This window comes from Bombus impatiens, unplaced genomic scaffold (assembly GCF_000188095.3).
Source record: "Bombus impatiens unplaced genomic scaffold, BIMP_2.2 scf_0133, whole genome shotgun sequence".
Taxonomy (NCBI): domain Eukaryota; kingdom Metazoa; phylum Arthropoda; class Insecta; order Hymenoptera; family Apidae; genus Bombus; species Bombus impatiens.
The window spans coordinates 363,263-389,468 of record NT_176552.1 but is presented as its reverse complement, the minus strand read 5'-3'; the positions used below and the strand labels follow the sequence as shown (position 1 = coordinate 389,468).

Genomic DNA, 26,206 nt, shown 5'->3' with positions numbered 1-26,206 from the left:
GGCGGCAGCGTCGCGACGACAACGACGCAGTTTCGTTGTTCTCGACACGAGCGTCGTCCTCGTCGGGGGTGGAAGAGCACATAGTCTCTTCGGAGACGTCGGCGCCCTGTGTCAACAGCGGTGACGATGGGTACGTGAACGTGGCGTTGTTCACGTTCAGAACTCTCATCTCCACGCCGCTGTTTCCTTCGATAACGTTAAATACAACGAATTAAAATTAATTTCGCGTGTACGAACAGTTTTCTTTATTTCTAAATATACAACGTGTTCGGTTCGCGCGGGAACGTTGAAATAGATGGAAAAATGCGAACGGCACGAAAAATTGTCGCAGACAAGAATCGTGCGATATCGAGTCGTCAGATGTCGAGGACACGTTACGTTTTCCTTTATTTGTCCCTGCAAACAACTTGAAACGTGCGCACTGCGAACGTTGCAGTCAAATCTTCGAATGGAAACCTGTATTTTTTATGACATGCAAATCACGTCCTGCGAGAATGTTTTTCGGTATGTTCGCGTATGATGGAATGTATGACGTTATATAGGCTGTGAAAAGTATATTCTACTTTCTCGCGTATACATTCGGAAATAAACGAGAACGTCGAGTGGACTGTCATTTTTTACTACGTTTGGAATAAAACTATGGAATAACGCCGACGCGGTATGAGTATAGCGATGACGTCCGTAAAGAGGATGCTAGCGAGAAATGAAATTTACATTCACGCTATTGCATCTCATGTGGTAGGAAGAGATCGCCTGGTTGAAATTTCTTAGAAATTACGAACCTTCGTGACGCTCTCTTTCGTTACCTTGTCAGACGCGTGTTCCTCGTAATTATTGAAAGTAAAATAAGATGGTTAAGGTCAGACACACGAAGACCGCTCGTTAAGTAGTTTCAACGTCCGTGGACGTTGCAACGCAGACCGAAGTTACCGCGATATGTGATAAACCAGGGATTAACAGTATCCGTTTTCTCTGCGGCATTGGTTAAACGTAACCTGTCCTCGATTTTTCATCGTTTAGCATATCGACTGTGTGCGTGTCAGATTTCGCACTTTCCCCGCGTGTCATTAAATCGAGTTACAGAGAACTACACAGAACCATGTAGATTAAATCACGCCGTAACTCGAAAGTTCAGTGGGAAAAAGAGAAACGAGGCGCGTGAGAAGAATTAGAAAGAAGAAACGGAGAAAAAAGTCTGTTACGGTTGACAGCATTCATTTTGGTGCGTCTATGAAATATCCACGTTGATCTTACAGATTTGACAGAGTTTTTCTTCCAAAGGTAATTAAAGACACGCGCAAACAAATCGAATCAAATGGATAAATCAAAGAAAATTGATAATTTTAATTCACGAAACATGGTCGTGCGTTTCAAGAAAATTACTATTTATTTACCGGTTGTTGGTCGCTTACCAACGATATCGTTCGTCTGCAGCTTGTAATTAATAGGCAAACGGATGGTGACGTCGGTTTTCGGTTTCCCTAGAGCAGCTGGTATCTTCCGCAATGCGTGCAATTCCGTCACGCACAGACTCTCTGGATTTTCACACTTTGCCGCGGGGTTCGTCGTCATCGCCACTCCAACTTCCTCGACTTCCGACTGTTCAATAGCTTCCGCCACGGGCAACGGATCCTTCGTTGAACTTCCCTTGTATTCTAAGATCGCGGCACCGTTTATGGGACTGATCGCACATTCTTTCGACGTGTACACGTTCATCCAGTAGGAAGCAACTCGCTTGTTCGCCTTCAGGACAAAATCTCCTCTCTCGCCTGCGATACATTTTGCAATTTTTCTGTATGTGTCACGGTCTGCGTGTGCAGTTACGAGAATGAAGCAGTAGCTGGTCTGTCGCTTACTGATAAAATCAATATCTTTTGGAAAGACAGAAAAGCGAAGTCTCCATAATCTGAGAATCGTTCGCTTCGGCTCTTTGAAAGAAAGAAATCTGAAGAACCAAAGTTGTAACTTTAATCTTATACGTTTGTAGCGATTTTAATTGCTACATATTCGTTGCAACAATTACAAATGCCAACATTTATGAATTTATGCATTTATGCGCAAAGGTGAGCACCAGTGCGGAAATATGTAAAATAAATACACAAAAATAAAGCGCAATAGCTAGAAGATAAGGCACACTTATTCGCGTTTCGCTTCTTTATGCGTAAAATATATGAATTTTCATATCGATAAGCAACGTCTTTAATTTCCATTTGCTTTGGAAATTAGCCTGTTGGGATCTGGTACATCCTACATTATACAAGGTGTCCCAGTATTGATGGTACAATCTGTAGGAGGTGATCGTACATGAGAAAACGAGTGGAATATATGGAATAATATAAATTACAATCGAGTGATATTTCAAATATTCGTTCGAGGTTTCGTCTTCGAGAAAATCGACTTTGAATTTCCTCCGAGTACGCTTCACTATGCCGTGGTTAAACTCATCTCGATGCAAACTATTATTTACTTTACTCATTTACGTAGAAACGTACATATTAAATCAAAAGTTTACTCCGAGGACAACGCAGGTCTTGGACGATTAAGAAAGCGAAGATCATTTTGACGTTCGAAGAACTAAAAACGAAGAATACGTTGAAAATCGTGCACGAAGGATTAATTGAAAAAATTAAATTAACTCGAATAAGAAAGATTTATTCCATATTTTCGACTTATTTTCTCACGTATTAAGTTCACAAAGGATATAACCCAACAAACACGAAGATGGTTCCCCGCTGGGGTAGCCACCCGCATGATAATCAAACAGCCAAAAAATTCTACCAAATGTCCAAATCGGACAAATTGTGAATGCCGACAACTAAATAAATAAAAATGTATTAGGTTGTCCAAAAAGTGTCTTTCTTTTACAGACACGTCTTTTACAACGACGCATCTTCATCCAAACACGAAACCTAATCTGTCGAACAGTGTGATCTTTACTTTGATAGAACCAAATGGGCCATACGTAATTCGATAAAATAATATAAAACTGAAAATGTGCATCCATTATTTCCTTATACAACGAAAGAAACTTTTTGGACCACCTAATACAATCACCCCGTTCAGTTCGTACCACCGATTCTGGAACAGTCTGTATTTTATATACAGAGAATACACGGTGCATGCGACAACACTCACCTTTCGCCAATGTAATCGATGCAATTTGTCGTGGTTCCACTGGCTGGCCATCGAGAGCGATCAGAAGAAGGGGATGAGCATCGACGGAGATCGTTATTGGACAGGATCCAGCACCACCAGCGTTCGCAACGCGGAATCTGTGACGTCGTCCCGGGATAACTGTGAACCTGGTCAAAGGGACGTTCGGCCCATTTGGCTGTCGTCCCCTGCCATTCACCAAAAGGATCGCTGGTTTCGCGTGGCCGTCGGTGAACGTGATTTCGGTGGAATGTTGCCACTGGCTCACGAGAACCACATGATTCGAATCGTCGATATCGTAAAGAGCGCGATGAGGATCTTTGATATCGGCTTGCTTCACGATCAACGCGCCAAATATGCCATTAGTAACGTCGGCACCTACAAATCGAACGAATGTCCTTCTAATTCACCGTGACGTTGTTCATACAAGTAAGAAGAAACAATTCGTAGATTCGTATGGAAGTATCAATTTTTGCAAAGTATCGCTCGCTATAGTTTTACCAGCAGGCTTCGTTGCTAATAAAAAAACGATCCAAGTAATCGGAAATATGGTAATTTCGCTATCACGCTGTTACGATCGTTCGTAACTGACGAACAAAAGCATTAACTATTTACCAGCGTGAGCATGCCATAGATGAGTTCCAGCGGAAGAAGCGCGGAATTTATATTGGAAGGTGGTGTAGCTCGGTATCGGGCACTGAGTGACCAGAGGTGCGCCGTCCATATGCGGCGTTTCAATCTGCGTTTGGCCTCGCCAGTGCATCGCCGCAGTTTTACCCGGAATCCGATTAATCACGTCCACTACCAAGATATCGTTCTCGCAAACCTAACAACCAAAGAAACATTCGGTATGCGTTAATTGGCTAGAGATAAATCTTGTTTCTTATCTGTAGCTAGTTTCCAAGAGTTTTTTTGCAAGACCGCTATCTAAATAACGTACGATACGACAAAAACCAAGTACGAATGCTTGTTCGAACATTCGCGTGAAACGTCAGTCTTTCGGGATACAAGTTGCACGGACAGATACGATAGCGGAGAAGATAGCGATTATCCGCAAGCACGTGATACGACGCACGAGTGAAAATGGCAAATGTATTTGAGAAACCAACATAAATTGATTCGACACGGTTGTCAGAGGAGAGAAAGTCAAAGTGATTGTGCATAAGCGACTCTAACGTTTCTGTTTCTTTGACAAAGGAATCCTTCGGTGTAGTTTTGAATTCTTCGGTTCTCGAATTCAGTGAATTTTCCACTTCAGTTTTTGCAACTGCGGTGTGTTTCACCATCTCCGTGCGATCTCTATATTCGTCTTCTGTAACCTTGAAATTCTCCGCTTGGAATTCTATCGAACGGGACCCTCTATTTCAATTTCTATCGCTGCCAAGCTCTTTATTTTAATTCATACAACCCCCTTGGTCGCTCGCTTCGGTTTCTATAACCCCCGGGGTCCCCTATTTCTGCTCATACGACGCCGGAAATCCACTATTTCAATCTCTATAACCTTCAAGTTCTTTATTCCAACTTTTACGATCGCCGAGACCTCTACTTCCACTTCTATAACCCCGAGCTTCTCTCTTTCTTACGATTTTTTACGGCTTCGGCATCCTCTAGCTTCACGGTCACTCGGTATCGACTTTCTCCTTACAAACCACGGTAAAACCTCGATTATCGGAATATTCTTGAAATATTTAAGGACTCTACCTTTTAATTAAACAAATCGAGACGCAAGGATAGAAATTGGAAAAGATCGCAAAATTTTTATTCGAAGATCCGCCTTCCCATTTAATATCGACATTTACCAAACAGCTCGAAACGATTCTCTTTAATAAAAAAAAAAAAAACAAACAAACTGAATTTATTCTATTCTCCGAACAATTAGTTCGAATAACCAAGATTCCGTGGCATAAACGTTTCCAGTTATCTCCCACGAATCGCAACTCTTCTCTCTTTCTCTCCCTTTCAACTTCGTTTCGATATTCGTAAGAAAATTTCGAGAAATACCTGAATGATGGGGCCAGGCAGCTGACGATTCGCCGTGAGGATCCCGCGTCTTTGTCCATCCGCCGAGACGCAGTGATCGGACAAACATGCCGTTTCGTTTTGTGGACAATCGCCGCACGATCTATAGAGCAGAGATTGCGAACAATGAAGAAAAACAGGTAGCTGCGTAAATCATAGAGATTACAGTCGGAGCGTGAACGATAGGACAGCGAGTAGCGGCGCGAAAGATTTCCGCATTTCAACGCTCGAGGAATTGCGTAACAGTGGTTCGTGTTGGTAACTCGGTCGCTGATTCTGATGAAAATGATCGCTGGATGCGGGAATCGTTGCGTCGCTGATATAACTAAACGTAGCGCGCTATAACGCGATGTGATGTGGAAAACGGTATCTTCGACGCGTATTTACTGCAAATTACGTACAAAATATATGCATAAATTTATCGCGAGCTACTTTCAAAATTTGAAACCTTTGAAAAATTGAAACGATCGGAGTCTTCCACGAGAAGTTAGGAGAACTGTTCTGGCAGATGAGGCGTAAAAGAAATTTGAAAAAATTGCAGTTGGTGGAAATCACGAAGGAACGAGCGAATGCCGCATTTTTCAACTTTTTTCTCTGGCATCGTAATGAGAATTTAAACAACACGTGTTCCACAAACAACGATTTCTATAAAATGTTCGCCGTATATAAATGTTGCACACGTATTGTTTAAATTTTCATTAGAATGCCAGACGAAACAAGTTGCAAAACGCGACCTTTATTTCTTTCTTCGCCATTCCGATCGATTGCAAGTCTCTGAAACAATCTTTTCGTACGTCACTCTTGGCAAACTAAACCTCTTAACTTCTCGAGTGAAACGAAGTCGTTTGATCCAATTTTCAAAAAGTTTCGAAAGACGTTGCCACCGGTTCGAAAGTCACCTAATATACATTATGGAAACGATCGGCCAATATTTTCCCCCTTTTTCTTCGCCTTTTCCTTGCTTTTTGCATGATAAGGAGATTTAGCCGAGCGTCTATAGAAATTTGTAATATACAGAGTGTCCAGGGTTTAACGGTCAAACTTCATCGATGTTTTCTATGTATACGATTAATCGTATTTTCATGCTGCGACGTGTCCAACAAGCATCGAATGACCCGTATTATACGTAACGTTCTTCTTCTGCTTGATCCTCGCCAGTGAATATACCGGCACATCGTGATCGCGAAAACCTGGGATACCCTGTACATTTAGCGGTTTTGTTACAGCTTTTTTAACACGTTCGCGGCCACCGATGCGTGCATCGCGACGAAATATTACGGTCAGTTGTAAATAATGAGATGGAGAAGGAGACAGATAATAATCTTACTTGCTGAGCGACTGGAACACTTCCAGAGTGAGCTTCAATCGACAAATCATTGGCCAATCCAAATGGTGGCATGGTCTATCGCAGGAGAGGAATATTTGTTCTATAATAAACACAAAAGCAAGAAAATAAATCATCGTGTAAGATCGATCGAGCAAACACATGCGCACATTGCTGTCGTTACTTTTAACACGATTTCTCTGAAAATTTCGCTCGATCCATTAATTATCAGGTTTCCACTTTGAGAACTACGAAAGGAAAATTGCTACGAATTTCACGATCCTCGAGATTGGATTTCGGATGGTACGGAATTGCGTATTTTTCTTTATCGATAGAATTACGATCAAAGATTCTGATCAAAGATTGGATCAAAGATTCTGTCGGATGGCAAAGATCGGTTAAAATTGTGTCTCGCGTAGCTGTGCGAAGGAAAACACGCGAAACGAGCACTTACTGGGCCTATAATTGTTCACGTGCAAAAAAGTGGCCGCAGCCGCGATCGTGAAGACAACCACGAGAAATCGTAGACCGTAGGTGGCCAGCATCATCGGCAAGTCGGCACTCGTTGACGCGCGCATCGTCTACCCGAATTGTTATGCAAGGATAACAGCAGGTGACTGCATTCTTTGCAGGATCATTCGACTCAGAAAGTCTGAGAAGCAACCTGCTAGCTGCTTAGACCTCTGATGTATCGCAGTCGTGTTTCGTTTTGACCATGCGCGTATGAAATTATAAAAATCAGGCGAAACGATTATTAAGAGTAGACGAAACGAAACGAATATTAAAGGATGATCGATGGAGAACGTCGGACGAAGCAGGAATTAAGGAGGAGCGGAGGGGAGAGTTGGTCGATTACGAGGATGAATTTTCAAGCGGCTGAAGATGACGGTGAATCGATAGCCAGCGACGAAATTCTGATGTCAGCGCGGAGAAAGTGAACCACGTGGAGAAAAAGAGCGAAAGGAATAATCGTTCGGCTGAGGATGAAAGTCGGAGCTGTTTGACTTCTGCTCGCGTGGCTAGCTAAGCAAATACGCTTGATTCCCGAATTTCTTTTTTTCTCTTCTTCGCCTGGAAAATGAGGAAGAAAATGAAATTCCGAAGATATATACACTTTGCGGATTATTACGTACGAAGGAAAAGCAATGTAAAAGATGATGTAACGTATTTAACGATGTTGCCTCGATGTAAAGATTACGATTAGCGAGATGTTCCTTTAGCGGCCTGCTAAGCAGAGTGAACGCGATTGGTTGCTTTAATAAAAGAGAATGTTACTACTTTTTACAAGTCGGTATACTGAAAAACTTTCTATTAATTCTGTTAAGCAACTTTCACTCGATCGTGATTAAAGAGATATTTTGATAACTCGTGAAACAGAAAGAAAACGTTATCCTTTCTTATTCGTGGTCCGCGTAATTTCTCGTTGAAGAACGAACGATTGTTGAGAAAATGAGCGAACAACTGTCAAGGAAGAGGGCAAACGGATACTTGAAAATGACCGGTTTTACTGCCAGCAACGTACATGATGTAATTTAATGAATTTTCTTTGCGAGTAAGAAAGCGAGCAGGAAAGAAGGTTGAATAACGTCTGAGGCAGATGCACGAAGGCCATCTAATCGCGTTCCCCATTAAATCCAGCCGTTATCATTACGTAAAAATTTGTATAATCTTCGCGTAACAGAGTCCCATCGTAACGTGATTGAACCGCGCGTCCAGCATAACTCGAATCGCCCAGCATTCCTATCAGTTAGCTTCCGATTGAAGTTACTCCACTGTGTACTTATGTAATTGCGCTAATTTCGATCAAACCGACAGGCAACGAGAACATTTCTTCCCCTAAAGCAAGAAAGAACGACGATGTAGTTTCGAACTGGCGTTGTTTCCAAGGAATAAAATAAGACTCGCGAGTCTACTCACGAGATGGGATTGATCGATCTTGATATTTGGATTTCAGCGAAGAGCGAAAATGACTTGTTTCGATTCGGTTTCACTGGAAAGTCGTTACACCAAGGAAAAAGTAAAAGGAAAAAACAAATAGCCGAGAGTTTTCTATCGAACTTCACTGGCTGTAAAAACGGGTTCCGATGAGAGGACGAAGAATCTTCGTTCGATCGAAGAGGGACATTTCGAAGAGATCGTAACTTTGACAAGTGGCAGGTAAATGCAAGGATTAAATCGATGGTACGGAAACCCATATCAAACCTGAACAAGGCACGTGTGAGCTCGCGAACACCGTTACGCTTTCCGATGTACAACTGAGTAGGCCGAATTTTCGTAGCCAGAACTAAACTCGGGTCCTCTCTCTTCCTCTCCCTTTCCCTTTCTCTCGTTGCCTTTTTTCACAGACGACCAGATGCCACATGTAGATCGATTATCGACACCTTTTCTTTTTACTTGTCAGGACCAATCCGTGCATGAGGAAAACAAAAGCGATAAAATTGTTCGTTATTTTCAGAGAACGTCGCGATAACAATCCGTACCGTCACTTCGCTTCGTCCACTATCACGTCGAAGACTGTAACAAGGAACGACTTCTATTTTTTCTTTCGACTTTCTATTCGGATTAGAGAACGATCGTGCGTACTGTTGTTGTCTGGTTTTTTTAGTCAAAAAGTATCAATCCGCGTGAAACGAAGAATTACATCCACATGACGTAAAAGGTCAATTTGGAATCAAAAACGACGTCCATAGGAATCTGAAAAAGTAAAACGTTAGAGGTGTTCGTATAAATTTACGCAAATACTCGACCATCTCTTCGCTTTCTTTCAATAACAACGATCAGATGGAACATAGAAACGAAGCTAAAAGAGAAACGAATTTCTACTATTTTTCGAAAATCAAATATGCTAATCGCGTGAATATATAGGCTAATCAATTTCGTAATCGTACGTAATACAGCGTAAGAAGTTTATCGAACGGGACTATTATTATGATTTAATCGTCATAGCTGTCTGAAAGTCAGTGGTCAATTACGTAACAATTATAGTAATTGCCGTTGACCGATAGGAAAATTTGATTCGCGTGAGCCGCGTCGATTAAAACTTACGTAACGTCCGCTCCATATAGTCGAACGAAGCAAAACTTGAAAAAGTTAGATCATTCGCGTAAACGTTCGATCTCTGCACCGAACTGACATTTCCACTGCCAAGCGAATAACCGGTGAAGGATCCTGCGAAACGACCGATAGAAGACCATCTCGACCGCGTAACTAAACGAGTTTCCGCGTTTCGCAAAAGTTCAATCCGATGTACTCGGATAATGGAACGGTGGATGATTTTAATTAAAAATTCAATCGAATGATTTACTACGACGAAGGATCGAACGATGAAACCGAATGATGCACGCGAATTAAAAACGAAAGGTAATGACGGGGACGATGAAAGTAATCGAAGAAGGGTAGAAAAAGTCTAGTCCGAGTCTCGGGCGAAGATACGAAAAATGAAAATGTCTAACTCGACCCAGATAGTGGAAGCAATGAAAAATTCCAATGAAAAATTCAATGAATACAGCGGACGATTAAAACGACGAATGGAACGGCAAATCGAATGAACGATAATACAAATGAAAATGAGAAAAAGAATAAAAAAAGTTGCAATGTAGAAGCGATGAAGACGACGATGAAAAACCAAAGAGAAATTGACAGTTTCACTACACAGATACCAATTCAACACGATCAAGCCAGAACGAGAGAGGAGACAAGACACTGTCACGGTTCTCGTGAACGACTGACGAGCAGCCAGCAGTTTTGGCAGAAATTTCATTGCCAGAACTGGAAATAATCTTCACCCCTCTCTCTATCTGACCTTCCATTCCCTCCTCTGCCTCTGCGTGACTGCATTTCGTATATTTCCATTTTCTTCTCCTCTTTTTTTTTCAACTCTACGCTCTCGTTTAGTCATCGTCGAGGCTCTTTCACGATAGTCAACGATTGGACAGAGATGATAATACGATGGTCAGTATCGTAGTTGCCCCCTCTTGGTTCTTTGAAATCGTGCGACCATGTGTATATCGAATATGTGTCAGAGACGGCGATATGGCGAGTGAAAGTTGGCCTGAAGGGAGCTGGTAGAGGAACCACTTCACGCCCCGTGTGTATCTTACCTCTTCTCTGATTACGTTTACTCACGCATACACATTTATTTATCATTTTTCATTCTGCATTTTTCCATCCACCTGCCAGATACGTTTCTGCCTTCTTCCAGATATTTACCTTTCCCCTTTCTATTTGTTTTATTTACTTTCGCTGTTTCTTTTATCGAGTACCAGCATCGAGGAGCTTCATCGATTAGGTCGTCGCGTGTCCTACAAACTTCTTGGCATTTGGAAGCTGCAACCGTGATTTACGAGTCTGATATCTCCTAACGAGTTAATCAGCTGCTCCTTAAATCCAACTCTCGTTGCCTTTTTTCACAGACGACCAGGTGCCACATGTAGATCGATTATCGATTACCTTTTCTTCTTATTTGTCAGGACCGATCCGTGCACGATGAAAACAAAAGCGAATGGATTAATCCCTCGCTTCTGAACTTTTGAACCACAGGATACGTAACTCTTTCTCTTACTCTCCCAATCCATCAGGCTTCGTCCCTCTCTGCATCCAACTGTATCTGTATACGTTTCAACTTGGATATCTCTACATCTATCTCTGCTTTATAGTTACAAACTGCTTTATGTATTTCTGCTTGCATACCGACATCTGTCTCCGTCTTCGCGATTATACGCATATCCGTCTCTGTTCGTAACCGTCAAGCCCGGTTAGTCCGTTAGATCGATTGCCACGAAACAAGCGTGGCTGTTCGAGTCTGGGAAATACGAATCACTGCCCGTTAGCTATGACTTTTCTTCTCTCTTCATTCGTTACGTCGATATCGTTTAACGGTAATCGACAAAACTTTTATGTGATTTTCCAAGCGCTGTGCAATTTGATTTATATTTTTAATTCGCCGGTCTGCTTCGTGATTTTCATCTCGGTATCCCTCCTCTTCTATCGCTGTGCAACTGTCTCTGTCTGCACGATCGTGTCTATCTGCATCTCTGTCTCTTTCACTGAGCAGACCGCGACGGGTCCAAGAGATTTCGATTTCGCTTTCGCTGATGCTGACGAAGGGAATTCCAGGTTGTTTGCTCTGCTCACTCGTGAAGCGAGTGCCGTTCTGCCAGCTGAATACCGCCGTGACACTTTCTACTTGTTACACCGATTCGTTTGGCTAGTTAAAAACAAAAGACCCGCTAATTAATATCGCTATTGCGATCTGATCGTGGTAATTCCCGATAAAACTGTCGTAATTCGTTACTTATTCGGAAAATAACGGGGTCGCAACGTTTTCCACTAGAGGGATCGCACGTGGAGAATTTATGATCTCTCGATGAGACATACAGAGTCGTAATATACCTGGTGTAAACGTTTAAACGAGCGCCGACTATCTAACGAAAGCTTTGAAGAAAAAGATCGTACGACTCTAATACTGGCTATTTGATACTTGTTAACGGGATTTCTAATTGCCAATTATAAACTATCGTCTCTGAGATGAAATAAAAGATCGTGTTCTATTCGAAAGAGATCGACGTTTGGATTTTTTATACGTCGATTAAGCAGAGGTTTACGCAGTCCGACTTACCGCGTATCTCGTGTGAAGTTTCTAAAAAAAGATGCACTTGAGATCAGAAATTTCTAATATCGAAGTAAGTGCGTGTAACCCAGACAACGTACGCAATGTCGCTGCAACAAGCTTACTCCGCCTTGCAAGACAGAATCATCCCGATCATCGATTTCTCTCGGCGAACGTTCATACTATTTTCTCGTCGCGACGAACGGATAGTCATTAATCATTGGTTGCGGTATGTTCTGAATTAATTCCAGTAATTTCCCGTGCGTAGTTATATTCGTAGCAGAGCGACCTATATCGATAATTATTTACGAGACGAAAGCGTCTGAAATGCCTGTATAAAGTTAGACGCGGAAATCCAGCGAGCTACGAACTCAAAGATGTCTTTTCCTTTTGTCGCCATGGTGTTTCGTTTCCAAGACGGTAGAGCCGTTAGAAAGCCGATCGATGAAACGGATACCAAGGCGCGCGTTTTAAGTTTCACCAAGGATAGCTTAACGTCTTTTTAATCGACCTGTATCGCACATAAAAGCGATTTGATACAAGAAAACAGACTAACAGAGAAAAAGTTAGAAAAATGCAGAAAGAAAAAGCTACGATAAAATACAAGGAGGCGTTCACGCGTGAGTTGGGAACAATCGCCTTACGATGTTCGCTCGCTTTCACTTCACGCTGCAGGGATGTCAAAGCTGCGTTCTATTAACGAGCTTCTGTCGTTTACGATCTTTGCTGGCGATCGTAACCGAGCAAAACCTTCAGCTTAGGATCGGTGACGCGTCTTTTTCGTAAGAAGAACGCGCGAATGAAGAAAAACTTTCTTCCTCGTGGAGTTATGCAACCTGTTGCCAATTACTTTCCCCGAAAGCAGGTTTCGATCGATTGTCATCCTGTTTTTAATTATTCTCCAAAATGACTTCATCGTTCGCTTTCTTCCTCGAGAAAGAAAGTGATTTATCTGCGGATACTGCGAGAACAGGAATCGATTAAACTTTCCTGTAACCTTTCTGGTGGCCACGAATAAAAGGCCGGGTGTCGAGGAGATCGTAGAGCGAGTTTGCAGAAGCCTGTGTACCGTTTAGATGCTCGATATCGTTGCTCGAGGGTGAAAGTAAAGCGCTACACGATCGCGATTTCATGTACGAATAAAGGATAATGGTCGGTGTGTATAAGTAAGGAAAGAAATTGGCTCGAGTGGTAACAACTAGTACGAGACAGGAGTTTAATGTCGTAGAGGAACCGATATCAAAAGCGGAAGAAAGCGAAGATGCTACGTATTGGGATGAGAAGCGGATGGGAACGATACGACGCGCTTTCTCGCGCAACTTTCGACCATTTCGATCAACGTATGCGTGTTTACAGCTTCACTCGCGTTGAGACGTTGCTAACCCTAAGATATTTATTGGACAAAATGCAAGAGGAAGCTTTAGTTTCCATTTATATCGACGAACTTAACGCTTCCTTTTTTCAAGTTCGCGTTCGCTTATTTACTTCCTTGTCTGATTAGTGGGAAAGATACCGGCGATGCTTTTCGAAGATAAAAATACTAAAAAGATATTAAGCGGTCCGGTATGTTCGAAAAATACAGGAAACTCGAAAATATATCGGAACGTTGCAGGTGCAAGGATATTTTGATAGATGTCGGAGATAGTTTCAGTTTCGTAATAAAACGAGTTACGATATCAAATGGTAGGATGAACTGACGTGATGCGACCAGTTGAATCGCATCTAGCATACATAACGGTTATTTCACTTTTTTTTCTTAATAATATCGTATCTATAATTACTCGTTGTGAGTGGATATCCTTACGTAGCGATATCTGAGTTGCTGAATCTTGGCTCGGGGTCATTCGCCTCGGTGAATTCCACGCGAAATATTTGCTACTTTATGTCGACGATTTCTTGTAAACGCAACTCGGTTGCACGTTCGATAAGCATGAACTATCAGTATTCCCGAGTGTTTACTTCGTTCGCTACGTATCTCATTTTCCTCCTCACCGTGATTTTAGAATTCTATGAAACGTTCTATTAGAACGCTTTGCATAATTTTCAATTTTCCAAATAAGTATCGTTCGCATTGGTACAATTCTAGAGAGCAACAAAGACGAACATAACAGGGACAAACGCCACAGTTAATTAGGAAATTATCACTTGGAAAATGTATCGCAAGAAAGGTACGATTATAAATCCCTCGCACACTGCGAATACGTAAATCTCACACTAAAATTGGAAATCCAACTTGAACGAGATGAAGAGTAAAATCGTGAAAAGAATCGGCCGCAGTGATTCGAGTAAATCCATTTTCACCGTGTATTCGCAACAAAAGTAGCCATTCTCCTAATTCATTTCACGCATAATAAATACGACGAACGTTACTTTCCACTTTCATGTAGTCGATCTTCAACAACACGTGACTTTTATCAATCTTCCGAGAAATGAAAGAAAGAAGGAAAATATGAAAAAATACGCTAACCTGGTATAGGCGTCAAGTAGATGATGGTTGCGACGACGGAGCTCAGGCCGACGAATACAGCGAGCCTGAAGAACATCGTTGACGAACTCTGGCTCGGTTCAAGGATCCTGTGTGTTCAACGACGACGTGCACTCGGCTCAAATACCAACGAAGGATCGAAACGATGAACAAGCCGAACTAGCCAGTTTCGTGGCCGCGGATACACTAGGCTACCACGATAGAGGCAAGTTCATTGCCAGAGAGAGAGTTGTATGCCGATTAAAAAGAAAGATCTTTCGACTGCGGAAACATACGTTTACCAGCTGAGTTGCGCGCGCTTCCGACACTTTTTGCTCTTGCATAAAGAATTTATCTGTCGCGAAACACGTGAAGACTGACCACGATCGTTCGATGCTTCGTACGCGGCTGAGTGCTGACAACGACGATGATTCTCGAAAGGGAATGTTGCACCGAACTGCACGAACGAAAAAGGCCGCGTGTACGAAAGGATGTTGATATGTAATAAGGAAGTCAGTATTGCCTTCAGTTTCGTATCTTAGTTATCGAATTACTTTACATAAAGTTCCTCGTACGCTATGACCATATCGAAATTGATCGAAATAAATATACGTGTAATTGGTTTATTTGTTTAATGACTTTCATCGATCGATTAGGTACACTCGTTCTGTATCGTTTCGTTACTTCACACTGACAAAAGTAAAGTAGCTTTTTAACGATCGTTCGATTTGGAAAGTTTTTGAGAAAGAGATTGCCGAGTTGAATTTGTCTCGTAACACGTCCAGATCCTTCCTGTCTCTGGCTACCTATTGAATTTGAATTGGATGAAGTTGTTGCTGCTAATTAGGAAATTAATAAATCGCTACTGTAAATTTACTCTCGTTAGAGAAAGTGGAATGTATTAATCACGACCGTTGAGTAGGTGATTTCTGTTATGATCGATTGTTCGATTAATTATGTCCGTATTCAAAGTTTTAAGCGCCTCGACTGACGCCGATCATGTATATTTTTAGTTTCTATAATTATGATTTTTGTATATTATACGTATATTATATTTTAATAAATTGCGGAAATTTATACAATGAACGAGTATTTTATATAAGCGATTAAATGTATTAGACGATAATTAACGGTGCTGTTTGATGAACTAATAAAAACAAAATAGAAAAGCACGGTAAATTGAAGGATAAGAAACGTGGACTGTAATGTATTGATTCCTAATTCATAATTCTATTTTTGATCCTGTTCAATTCCTACTTCCAGCGTTTATCATCTTGTCATTTTTTTTTATTGTTATTAATATATTTGAATCTTTAAGAATTTTTTAAACTAATCATATTTTCATAAATAAAATTTAGATCAGATAAAACTTCGTGATTTCGTTTGATTGCAATATTCATTTTTTGTAACCAAGTAATACTGTAGATCAGTTAGGTTATATTCACGTGATTATTCGCTGGAAGTCAGAGTTACTGTGTACATAAACAAACTGAATTTAACATGAATGAAGTTTTGAATAGCAATTTTGATGCTGTGTATCCACGGATAGAGAATGCTATAAACAATGCAGCTTTCATTGCGATAGATGCTGAAATGTCAGGTATACATTCGGAGAGAAATTTGAAAAATAGGTTAGGTTTACTCAGAATTGTAAGGTTATCTTAATATTAGTTGTACTTCTTTTCATACTAATCTTTTCTGTATTTCAGTTTATTTGATACTCTCAATGATCGTTACATGGCATGGAAAAGAAACATTCAGCAATTCGTAATTGTACAATTTGGCATTACAACTTTTTACCGTGTTCCTTCTAACAATGCCTATAAAGCGGACAGCTTTAGTTTTTACTTGTTTCCTAGATCTATTCCATTAAAAAATAGACAATTGTCGTGGGAAGTGGAAGCGATAGATTTCCTTTATAAACATGGCTTCGATTTTAATAAAGTATGCTCTCAAAATACAATTGGGGTAAAATGTTTGTATGTTCGCTTAGGCAAATTTTTTAACTTGGCAGTATCAAATCTGTCATAGAAATATCGATATATCTTTTAGTTCTTAGTCGGAGGTATTTCGTACATTGACGAAACAGATGAGAGTTTACTGCGTGATCACATAGCACATGGCGATGTAGAAAATTATTTATCACTGTTATCCTACGACGAAGAAGAAAATTTCAAAGAGTGCAAGAGCAAGGTTTATGAATGGATTTCTAATAAGTTAGAAAATGCACCATTAAAGTTGGAAGTTATTACTCCTATGGTACAATATGTATTACATAAAGACTTAAGAAATAATTACAACGATATTTGGATTACATCGGACAATAAATCAGTACGTATGTAATATTATTTCTATTTGGATACTAATGAAACATTATATAAGATCGTCTGTTTTTCAGATAAATGTTATGAAAATATCGAGTAATGCGCAGGATGATTTGTTCAAGAAGGGTAATTTGGAAGAAGCACTACTAGATGTTTATTTAGGTTTTTCCAAAGTATTTAAACTTTTGTCCTCTAGTAAGAAAACGATAATAGGGCACAATATACTTTTGGATTTAATGTTCATGCATCAACAGTTCTATAAGCCACTACCAGGTATTAAATGAATACATATTAACAATAATTGATAAATCATATAATTCAAATTTGTATGTGTTTTAGATTCATACAAAGAATTCAAAAGTAATATACATACATTATTTCCACAAATATATGACACAAAATTCTTAAGCTTTGAGTTGCGAAAATTACATAGCAGAGATGAAGGTAAAGAACATTGATAAAGAAACGTAAATTGTAGACCAATAATGTATCTGTATAAACGTGAGAACATGTTTTTTTTTTAAGTAAACTGGAAAATAAATTCATTGAATATTTTGTACGAATATTTTACAACTCAAGGACGAATTACAACTTATAATTCACCAGAGATTATCTTTAATGAAGAATTTTCACGTAATTTAATTTTATGACGACTTGTTAAACCCTATTGTATTACATGGCACCTTTTTCTCATTTCAAACTATATTGTAGATAAAAAGAATTATCATAGCGCTGGGTGGGATTCTTACTTTTGTGGATATGTATTTGTGAAAATGGCACATATATTTTGTGTAAAGAAATTTGGGACGTATGCTTCATATTCATATAATATTTACATTGCAACATATGATAATATGTACTAATCGATCATGAATAATGTTTATTATCTTTAGGGGTTTAGAAGAAAGGACAGCGTCCCATTCTGAGTTAATGAGTAGTGTAAAAGATTTTATAAATTCTATAAATATAACGAGAGGCAATGAAATGTATATGGTAGGAAAGATATATTTTTCCATAACTACAAAGCACACAGGATAATACTTTAATTGTACTATAAACATTTCAGAAACTCGACGGAGAAGATCCAGTGTTATCGAGACCACAATGGCTTCATGTCAAGTTGAAGTCACCATCTCTAGATATTAAGCAGGTATTCTCAAACATGAAATTATATTTGAAGGCTGTACTTTCAACATTGTTTTGATCAGTACCAACTTTTTTTCAGTTAATGGAGAAATTCTCATCTTATGGTTCAGTGGATGTAATGCCTTTTGCTCGGAGACGCGTTTTAGTAGCTGTCTCAAGCCACAATACGTAAGTATAGTTTTTGAACTTATCAACAGTATGTCTTATCGTTACATAAGACAAAAACATTTCACAAAAAATGTTTAATCTCGATCCGTAATACAATAAAATGTCCTATTTCCGCCGCTCTTTGGAGTTAGTAACAAACGGAACAAGGCGAGTGACAGTCCGCAAATGATAAAGTAAGAATCTACGTAAGTACTTTTAGGTAATCGGCTTATTTAGCTTGAAACAAATTTAAACCTCGTTGTCGTCCAGCATAAATATCTTCACGGTTGGCCGTCAAACTGACACAAGACAAGCTCCCAGAAACTCGTATTTCACGTTTTACACATCACGGTATTCAGGTTAGCAAAACAATGAGGTGAGATTAAAGGAAAGGGGCAAATACGGTGAATCCGTGCAAAACTCGTGACGCGCGCGATTTTCGTTGATATTAATTCTTTCGGTCGTCTTTCATTTTTCCGTTATATTTTCCCTCACGCATTAAGCAAATATAATTAGGTATTAAGTACGCAGTTGGTATTTTAGTATGAAGCTGCTTCGATGTAAGGTGCCGGAACTATTTTGGATCTTATCCAAGGGCAACCACGTATACTCATCATTGCACTTACAAAGTGTGATATCGATGCACGTGATTTTATATGACGTAACCGTATTTTCGTTTTGCCAAAATTTGTCCTAGTTAATTTACTCTTAATATTTTAGCCGCGTATTGTCTTGTGTGATTTTAGATGCGTACATTATATATAGTTCTCCTCGAAGAAGCAACGATCGAAAGACGTTTGCTTCAAGGTTCGAATAAGTACATACCATCAGAAGCATAGAATCTTGTCTTTCTTGCTACGCTGTTAAAACGTAACGAGACCGATATAGCATTACTCGGAAACGGATTAATTATAATCGTACGTCTTGTCAGCAGAGCATCAGCAGCAAAACTATAAATATCAGTGGGAAAGGTGAACGACCTAAGATCCCTTAAAGATAGTACGGATCTCATTGATGTTCTTATATCAAATTATAATTTGATACACATTACGCTCTTCTAAATAGAAAGATATATTTTTACAAATAATATTACACAAACTCTAATTTCGCTCGATTAATATACCGAACACTCTGTATTTCATTGTATGTATAAAGTCAAAATTACATTTGCTGTTTCAGAACATCGCTTGATTTTCAACGTGAATATGGTATAACGTATATAACTTGTTGACAAGTAGTTAATACAACAACGTGATCGATGAATCTTACATCATGCGAGTATCGAGTTGTTCCAACTCCCTCTTCCTTGCGGTTTATTTCTCCGGTCGGATCGATTGATCAATCGATCGTGTTTTCTTAATTCAGACAGCTTGAAATCACAAACCACCATCAGCATCGATATCAAATCCATTAGAAGCCCGTTTACTTTTCGTGCGCCAAGCTATCGGAACAACGAGCACTTATACATATAAATGAGCATAGCTGTCGGAAAATCACTGCACCCTACCGTTTTAAACCCGATCTCGTCCTAACGTTTATTGTTCCACCTACCACTTGGTAGCGATTCCCTACAGAATTCATTAAGCGAACGTTGTAATATTCCGAGTGCTTTGGCGGAAAATGGTTTTCTTAACTGTCTCCTAATTGTATTATTAATAGGATAAATATATTCAAGTGTACAATATTTAATATATATATACAGATAAACATAAGATACGCGTCGTAAAATAAGAATAGATACAAATGTTCAAGTATGTGAAATGTGAAATTTTTTAAATTTTTTATCTGCAATATCTATACACATAAAATGTACACGCGTAATTCTGAAAAGCGGACATTTGAGAAACGATAAAAGCAAATCGCTTGGAACCGTGAAACAATAACTTTGTACGCGAAACGAAATCATTCAACCCATAGAACTCGTCATCGGGGATGCACGCGAATCAGCTGACTTCATCAAGCTCGAATTAGATCGAAATGAATTATATAGCGCTTCGCTATCAAGTATTGCATTTCACGAGCACGATGCATTTTCTTTCGAAGCGTTAAGCGTTCGGCACAATTCACCCGCGTTAGATTTTCCTTGCCGCTGGCATTTTTCCAAGCGTTCCCGCGTGTCTGTGTATCATTCCTACTGGACAACTTTTGTATCGGCGCGTACATCGCATTATTACAGTTAAATGATTCAATGACCGTCGTTATTCAATAAGTTTGATCGCATAATTCTTGATAATCGTACAAATCTTTTGGTCGATTTTCACGGAAACGAATTGCTTTAGCAAATTGTAAATCGTCTGAGTTTAACTTTACCATTTTCCATTGTACCACGAATGCCAAATAATATTCATATATTTCATTGTAAAAAAGAACTTTATCCTATAACACTGTTCGATATGATGAATTTCTATTTTTACATTTTTTATTATTCATTTTTAGTACGAGAGATTCTTTACAAGTTCCTTTATAAATCTTTATAAACAGTAATCTACTAAAGCGTATCTCGTTCAAGTAACACAATGATTAAATGTGTAAAAGGAATATCGATCAGATAGTGGAAAATTGAATTGCACAAGATTTAGCAAGCATTTATTTGTTGATTTTATTAATGTTATTAATAAAATAGTAACCCAAGCTTGCCTTGTAACGCGCGTCGATCAGGCCAGGTTGCACAACGTAATCGATATGACATTATTTTTACCCATGTATTATTAATGTATTATAAATCGTGATCGCTTGAAAAATTCTGTTGCAGCGCGTCGGAGATATTGCAGCGATTCAAGAACAGCGAGGAATTACAGGTGGCACGGTACAACCGCATAAAACACGCCACGTCCATGACCATTTTTTTGTGGTAAGTTTTTCCAAAATTTCCCATTTCTCGTGCTTCTCTATTTTTTTATACTACATATACCTATACTGTATTATTATTAAAACGTAGAATCTTGCAGGCGAATACAACGTAGAAGTAGATAGGAAGCTTATAGAATTTTAAAAATTTATAATTTATTGCTCGTGAATTATCAGAGTTATGAATTCAATTTACCAACGATTCTTTATATATGCGATGTTCCTTAATTAGAACGTAATTGTCGAAGGCCAGGTTATTAATATTCTTGCTATACTAAACTGTACGAAACATCTCAGATTTCAATCGTTTCGATTCCGAAATAATTTACAAATAATTGTACTCTTTAAACTCAAATTTATTACATTGTTATTTCATGACAAAACAATCTTCAAGTACAATGGTTCATCTTATCGGAGAAAAACGGACAAGATCCACGGGTTCGTCCTGCGACATGTCGTTAAACGGTTGGCTGGATGTCACGCGTGACCATTTTGGGAATTGCACTAATTCGGCGAGGTTCTGCGCGAGCCCCTTGATGACACGATCACGATTGAAATTCGGTCTCGACACCGGCGAGCCCTAAATTCGATCGCCGTGTTTCAGCTTAAACGAGGCTGTCCGCGTTACGTCAAACAAATTAATGGCCCTTCCACAGGCCTGTGCGCCACCGCAGAATCTCTAATTAGCACGAAGATTGCCGTAGATGCATAAGTGGAGATCACGGTGCCAATTGTTGCGAAGCTGGGCCCTCGCGACGCCCATCGCATCGATGTTGAAACTGCAAAATTGTCGAATTCAATGCGGTTCTCAATGTCTATCGAGATGATTTCGAAACGAGCGTTATATAACGATTCGTCGTGGATCGCGTATTAATCGTACGGTTTTACGTCTGATTAAAAATTTATACGAGCTACCGATGAATTTCGAGCGAAACGATCGGCACAGCGTTGATCGTTCATGATGAGATGAAATCGTATGGGACGGGGACCATTTCTATCTTTGATACCTTTATATTTAGCCAGTCGATATTTCTCTAAAAATCAATGTCCAGGCTTTCTATATTTTCTCAGCTTTCGAGCTTTTAAAGATATTTTTACATTTCATAACTGTTTTTAGCTTTTGAGACGATTTTGATTAAAACTATTGATAAATGTAGCGTGCCTGTGCTACGGTATATAACTGTTAGCGACTAATTATTTTTAATTGCAGGAGCGGAGCTGTTCTGTCCGGAGGTGTTCTTGCCTGGATGTTAAAAAATATTTCTAAAACGTATATCAATCAATAACAATAACGAGGAACAATCCTTTTTCGCGTATAATCCTTTATGCATATTGATAACGGGGAACGTTACAAAAGCAAATCTCAGTAACGAAACGGTTATTCCAATTGATTTTTGTATGGTAGGAGATACAGAGTAAAAATTCAATTTTATTTTCCACACGTTCCATCTGTATACCAAATAATTATATACACGTGTTCGAAGATAATGTCTTTAATATATCTTTTTATATTAAGAAACTGGCCAAATTGTTCAGTCATTTGGCACCGTTTTTTAGTCGTCCTTGTATTTAGACAACGAGTCTTTCTATACAAAGCGAACAGTGCAACGTTACAAATCGTACGCTATATAATTATCTGAAACTTACTTTATGAAACCATGTAACTATATAACGAAAGCAAAGTGCGTTAACGAAACGAGCGTTACACATAGGAAAGAAAATCATAGTTATCCGTGCGGATGGGACTGCAATTCATAGATCAAGTTCTACCAACAAGACAGCATTTCAATACGTTCATTGATTACACCATGATTCTCTTGCATAAGAATCTATATAAGAGATCATGAAAGAAGAAATGAAAATAAGCATTCGTAAAAATGAGAAAGTAAAACAAGCTTCGATTGGATTTCCAACTGGCCGGCCAACCCAGAAAGAGTGCCTCCGTCTCTGTCTTCCTTTCTTACGTTCGTACGCGACCACCAGCCGCAAAATCTATTTAAATGTTAGATCGAAATCGCGAGTGGAATCTTTGCGTGAGCTGTTATTATTATTTCTCGTTCTGGTTTGTCGACGTTCCGGGCCAGAGCTCGTTTTCGTCAAGGAACCTATTCACCGTTGTGCCAAACCTCCGTGCACTCGCGAAAAATCCAATTATCCCTGGCTTTGCTGCGAACCATCGCAATTTCGATCGGTCGTATTTTCTTCTTTTTTTATTCACACACATACACGCACACATACACACACATAGGCGCGCGCGTCGTTAGACATTTGGAAAGTTTTTCGATTATGCTTTCTCCCAGTGTGTTGCACCCTTTCACCTTTTTTTACGAGTAGAACGTTACTCGAATATGATTCAGCATAACGTTTATCGTTGCTACGCACGGACTGATTTAGGCTTGGAAATTCTTAAAAGAATCGCATATTGTAAGGAAAATGAAGATGTCGTAGGTATTGGCGATATTCGAGTGGTTATATACGATTCTCGCACTATTAAACGAAAACAAGGGGCAAAGAGTAACACGTGACAGGTTGTATCGTAAATTTCGTTGCAGTCTTGGCAAATGGTCTGGCATTCATACTCTAGAACAACGACTTGTTACTATCAAACGACGTTCAATCGTGTGCGTGGACTCCTTAAGCAAGCGGTAACGTAGATAACATTCGACAAAATCTTGCAGAGAATCGTTTTCAATAATATTTATTATATTGAATTATTGTTCGCAGAATGAAGATGAATAAGCAGGACGAACCAGGTGATATCGATGCTCCTAACGACAAGGTATCATAGTACGAAACGAGACGATGTTCTCGTTGCGAACTCGTTGCTGTTACTCGCCGACCACTTTGTGCTACTTTGTGCTTATCTTGAAATCCTGATGGCCAAGGAAGAGACCAAACGTTCCCCGATATTTCAAAAGTTTTCTCTGGCGGCCACCCAAGGCTAAATCACTCGAAATAACGCAGTAGCAATTTGTGTAGGCGTGCTGCCGGACGGTCAGCCTGGTCACACTGGTGTCCGGTGGCAGGTGGAGCAGCTTTCGAGATGGATCTCACGCTCTGTCTCTTTGGGTTCTACTTCGACCGGTTAAACGACGAACGTAAAGGTCGCGAGCGCCAGCAACGAGGTCTATGGAACTGGGTTAACCAAATTCGCTATTTTCTCGTCTCATCGGGTACAATTTGTATTCGGATCATCCTTAGTCTACTTGGATGTTCCTTCGCATCCTCTTGGGAATCAACGTTGATTACTAACCGTCGTTTTTCACCAAACGAATGGAAACTTAACCCATTGGTCGTTAAGGTAATTTCCTTCTTACCGTTGCTCTTCTTTTGGTAGATGCATTTGTCTAGTACATGGAAGAGGCGAAAGGTGAGGGCGCGTGATAGATAGAAGACGACTATTTGGCAACCTTGAGCGATCGGCCGATTCTACCGAGGCTATAGCACGTACACTTCTCTCAGTATAATTCCTAGTGTTCAATCTACGGATTTTTCTTAAAACGAGGAGCTAATCGTCAAGGTGAATTGTAAATCTCACTAACCATTAAATCCTTCGAGTCTCTGATCTAAATCGACAGGGTAATCGTGGATAATCACAGAGTCGCAAGTTCTCGAGAAACGGAGACCTTGCGATCCTGGTTTTACAGAAGAATTAACAGAGGAAAAAGAAAAGAAAAAGAACAAAAAGAAGGCTTGAAAGAAAATCTCGATAGTCGGTGACGAGGACCTACTTCGTAACTCGTGCACAAAGTGGAAAACGGTATCACGTGGCTGCCCAAAAATACGTCGAGAGGTGACTCGATTCGATCGCCTTCACCTATCGGTCCGGCCAGGACGAGAGGCGAGTCGGTCGGACCGTTGAACGCACTGCCAGCAAAAAGAAGAGACGATTGAAAATACCCACACGTCGGCGTTCTGGTCTCACGGTTTCGAAATCACTCGTGCAGCCGAGAATCGTAGCGTTTCACGGGAGCACGGTGTGGGCCAGGCTGCGCTTTTGCTTTGGCATGGACCGAGCACCTGTCGCGCGTCGCCGACGGTGGAAATAGCCGTTTTCGACGGGGAGAAACGCGCGCCTGCGCTGACACAGAGTAACGCGATTATGTGGGTGCGCCGAGATTAATTGCTTCCACCGATTACCGAAATAATTGTAAATCGTCCGCGTCCCTACGATCGCATCGGTGTAATTAAGCTCTGTTCTCGAAACGCAACGAACGAAGGTTTCGTTGGTTCGGTTCTTTAAAGAACGTTGATCTTTATCCTATGCAAATAGCTGGGAAATTGCAGGAAAATGGATGTTCCTTTGTATAAGGAAATTGGTAGAAGATTGTTTTCTTTTGTCCAAGAAAATTGAAAATTTCGTGCAGAAATGTTGGTCCCTAGTGTCGCTTTAATTGTTTAAAGTTTGTTTGACAAATCTCGGCTACTTTGCCTCTATCTGTATAATTGTAAAAGCCAGAGATTAAACTGTAGGAGAGGAAGCGAGATTAATGGATGGACGACCGGTGGAAATTGTCGAATATAAAGAATATTGCTCTCGAAATGTCACAGATAAGGGAAATGGACGATGATATGGGATTGAAGAGGTTCGATTGAAGTGGCGGAAGTACGAAAATCATCTTTCTCCGACGGAGGGGTACTAGAGGTCCCAGCAGCTTCTTGTTCGAAACCTCTCTAGGACTATTTTTGTCCATAAGCTGAATAGCGGAAATAGCCTAGCCTAGCCCCTGGCCTAGAGCGTAGGCTTGACCGGCCATAATAGCGCCTCTTTCAAGGATATATCGTGACGTCACGATTTCTTTAGAGACAAAAGTCAGACGTCAGTGATCACCTAAATGACGTTTCTCTTTCGATTATGAAATTTGGCATGTTAATAAATTAGACGGGGCTATATTATTCTCTTCTGAAACGTAAATGAAAATTTCTTTAGAGTTATAATTATCTTATGGGTTAAACGCGATCGTATATGTTTCTCTTCAAATTCTAATGGTACGCGAATTTGTTACGTTTGTATGTATGTTTTACCTAGGATAAAGACGAGTATCGTATTAGACACCTTGGGGCGCGTTGTCTCGTCTCAGGATGGCAGACGTAACGTCTTCTCCGATCAAACCACACAAAAATAATCTAACGTTTTACAGAAGCATGGAATTATAAATACTTCTGAGCACATT

At 40.0% G+C, this 26,206-nt stretch overlaps 2 protein-coding genes across 10 annotated transcripts in view; one reads left to right on the top strand and one right to left on the bottom strand.

The window, feature by feature from the left end:
• The window catches only part of LOC100741373 (laccase-4-like), an 18,009-nt gene extending 3,293 nt beyond the window's left edge, over positions 1-14,716 (bottom strand). Inside the window, exons 1-8 of one of the 4 annotated variants that reach the window (XM_012381479.3) lie at positions 10,156-10,706; positions 6,951-7,179; positions 6,500-6,599; positions 5,155-5,275; positions 3,769-3,979; positions 3,136-3,531; positions 1,413-1,769; positions 1-186 (exon numbers count right to left, since the gene is read on the bottom strand). In XM_012381479.3, coding sequence (XP_012236902.1) covers positions 1-186; positions 1,413-1,769; positions 3,136-3,531; positions 3,769-3,979; positions 5,155-5,275; positions 6,500-6,599; positions 6,951-7,074 — 1,495 coding nt within the window. In that variant the 5' untranslated portion in view covers positions 7,075-7,179; positions 10,156-10,706. Of the gene's footprint in view, positions 187-1,412; positions 1,770-3,135; positions 3,532-3,768; positions 3,980-5,154; positions 5,276-6,499; positions 6,600-6,950; positions 7,180-8,698; positions 9,218-10,155; positions 10,707-14,571 lie in introns of those variants that run through there. The other 3 variants (XM_012381478.3, XM_024365277.2, XM_024365278.2) reach the window with 3 other exon arrangements.
• Positions 1-24,690, top strand: part of LOC100747517 (pre-piRNA 3'-exonuclease trimmer) — a 111,419-nt gene extending 86,729 nt beyond the window's left edge. Inside the window, exons 1-12 of one of the 6 annotated variants that reach the window (XM_024365283.2) lie at positions 14,943-15,080; positions 16,278-16,512; positions 16,621-16,899; positions 16,967-17,165; positions 17,232-17,336; positions 17,418-17,525; positions 17,604-17,700; positions 17,786-17,885; positions 17,959-18,042; positions 18,118-18,206; positions 20,938-21,036; positions 22,243-24,690. In XM_024365283.2, the coding sequence (XP_024221051.1) occupies positions 16,306-16,512; positions 16,621-16,899; positions 16,967-17,165; positions 17,232-17,336; positions 17,418-17,525; positions 17,604-17,700; positions 17,786-17,885; positions 17,959-18,042; positions 18,118-18,206; positions 20,938-21,036; positions 22,243-22,318 (1,443 nt within the window). In that variant the 5' untranslated portion in view covers positions 14,943-15,080; positions 16,278-16,305 and the 3' untranslated portion in view covers positions 22,319-24,690. Of the gene's footprint in view, positions 1-14,942; positions 15,081-15,656; positions 16,200-16,277; positions 16,513-16,620; positions 16,900-16,966; positions 17,166-17,231; positions 17,337-17,417; positions 17,526-17,603; positions 17,701-17,785; positions 17,886-17,958; positions 18,043-18,100; positions 18,207-18,331; positions 18,392-20,937; positions 21,037-22,242 lie in introns of those variants that run through there. The other 5 variants (XM_024365281.2, XM_033318998.1, XM_012381427.3 and 2 more) reach the window with 5 other exon arrangements.
• The last annotated feature ends 1,516 nt before the right edge of the window (positions 24,691-26,206 follow it).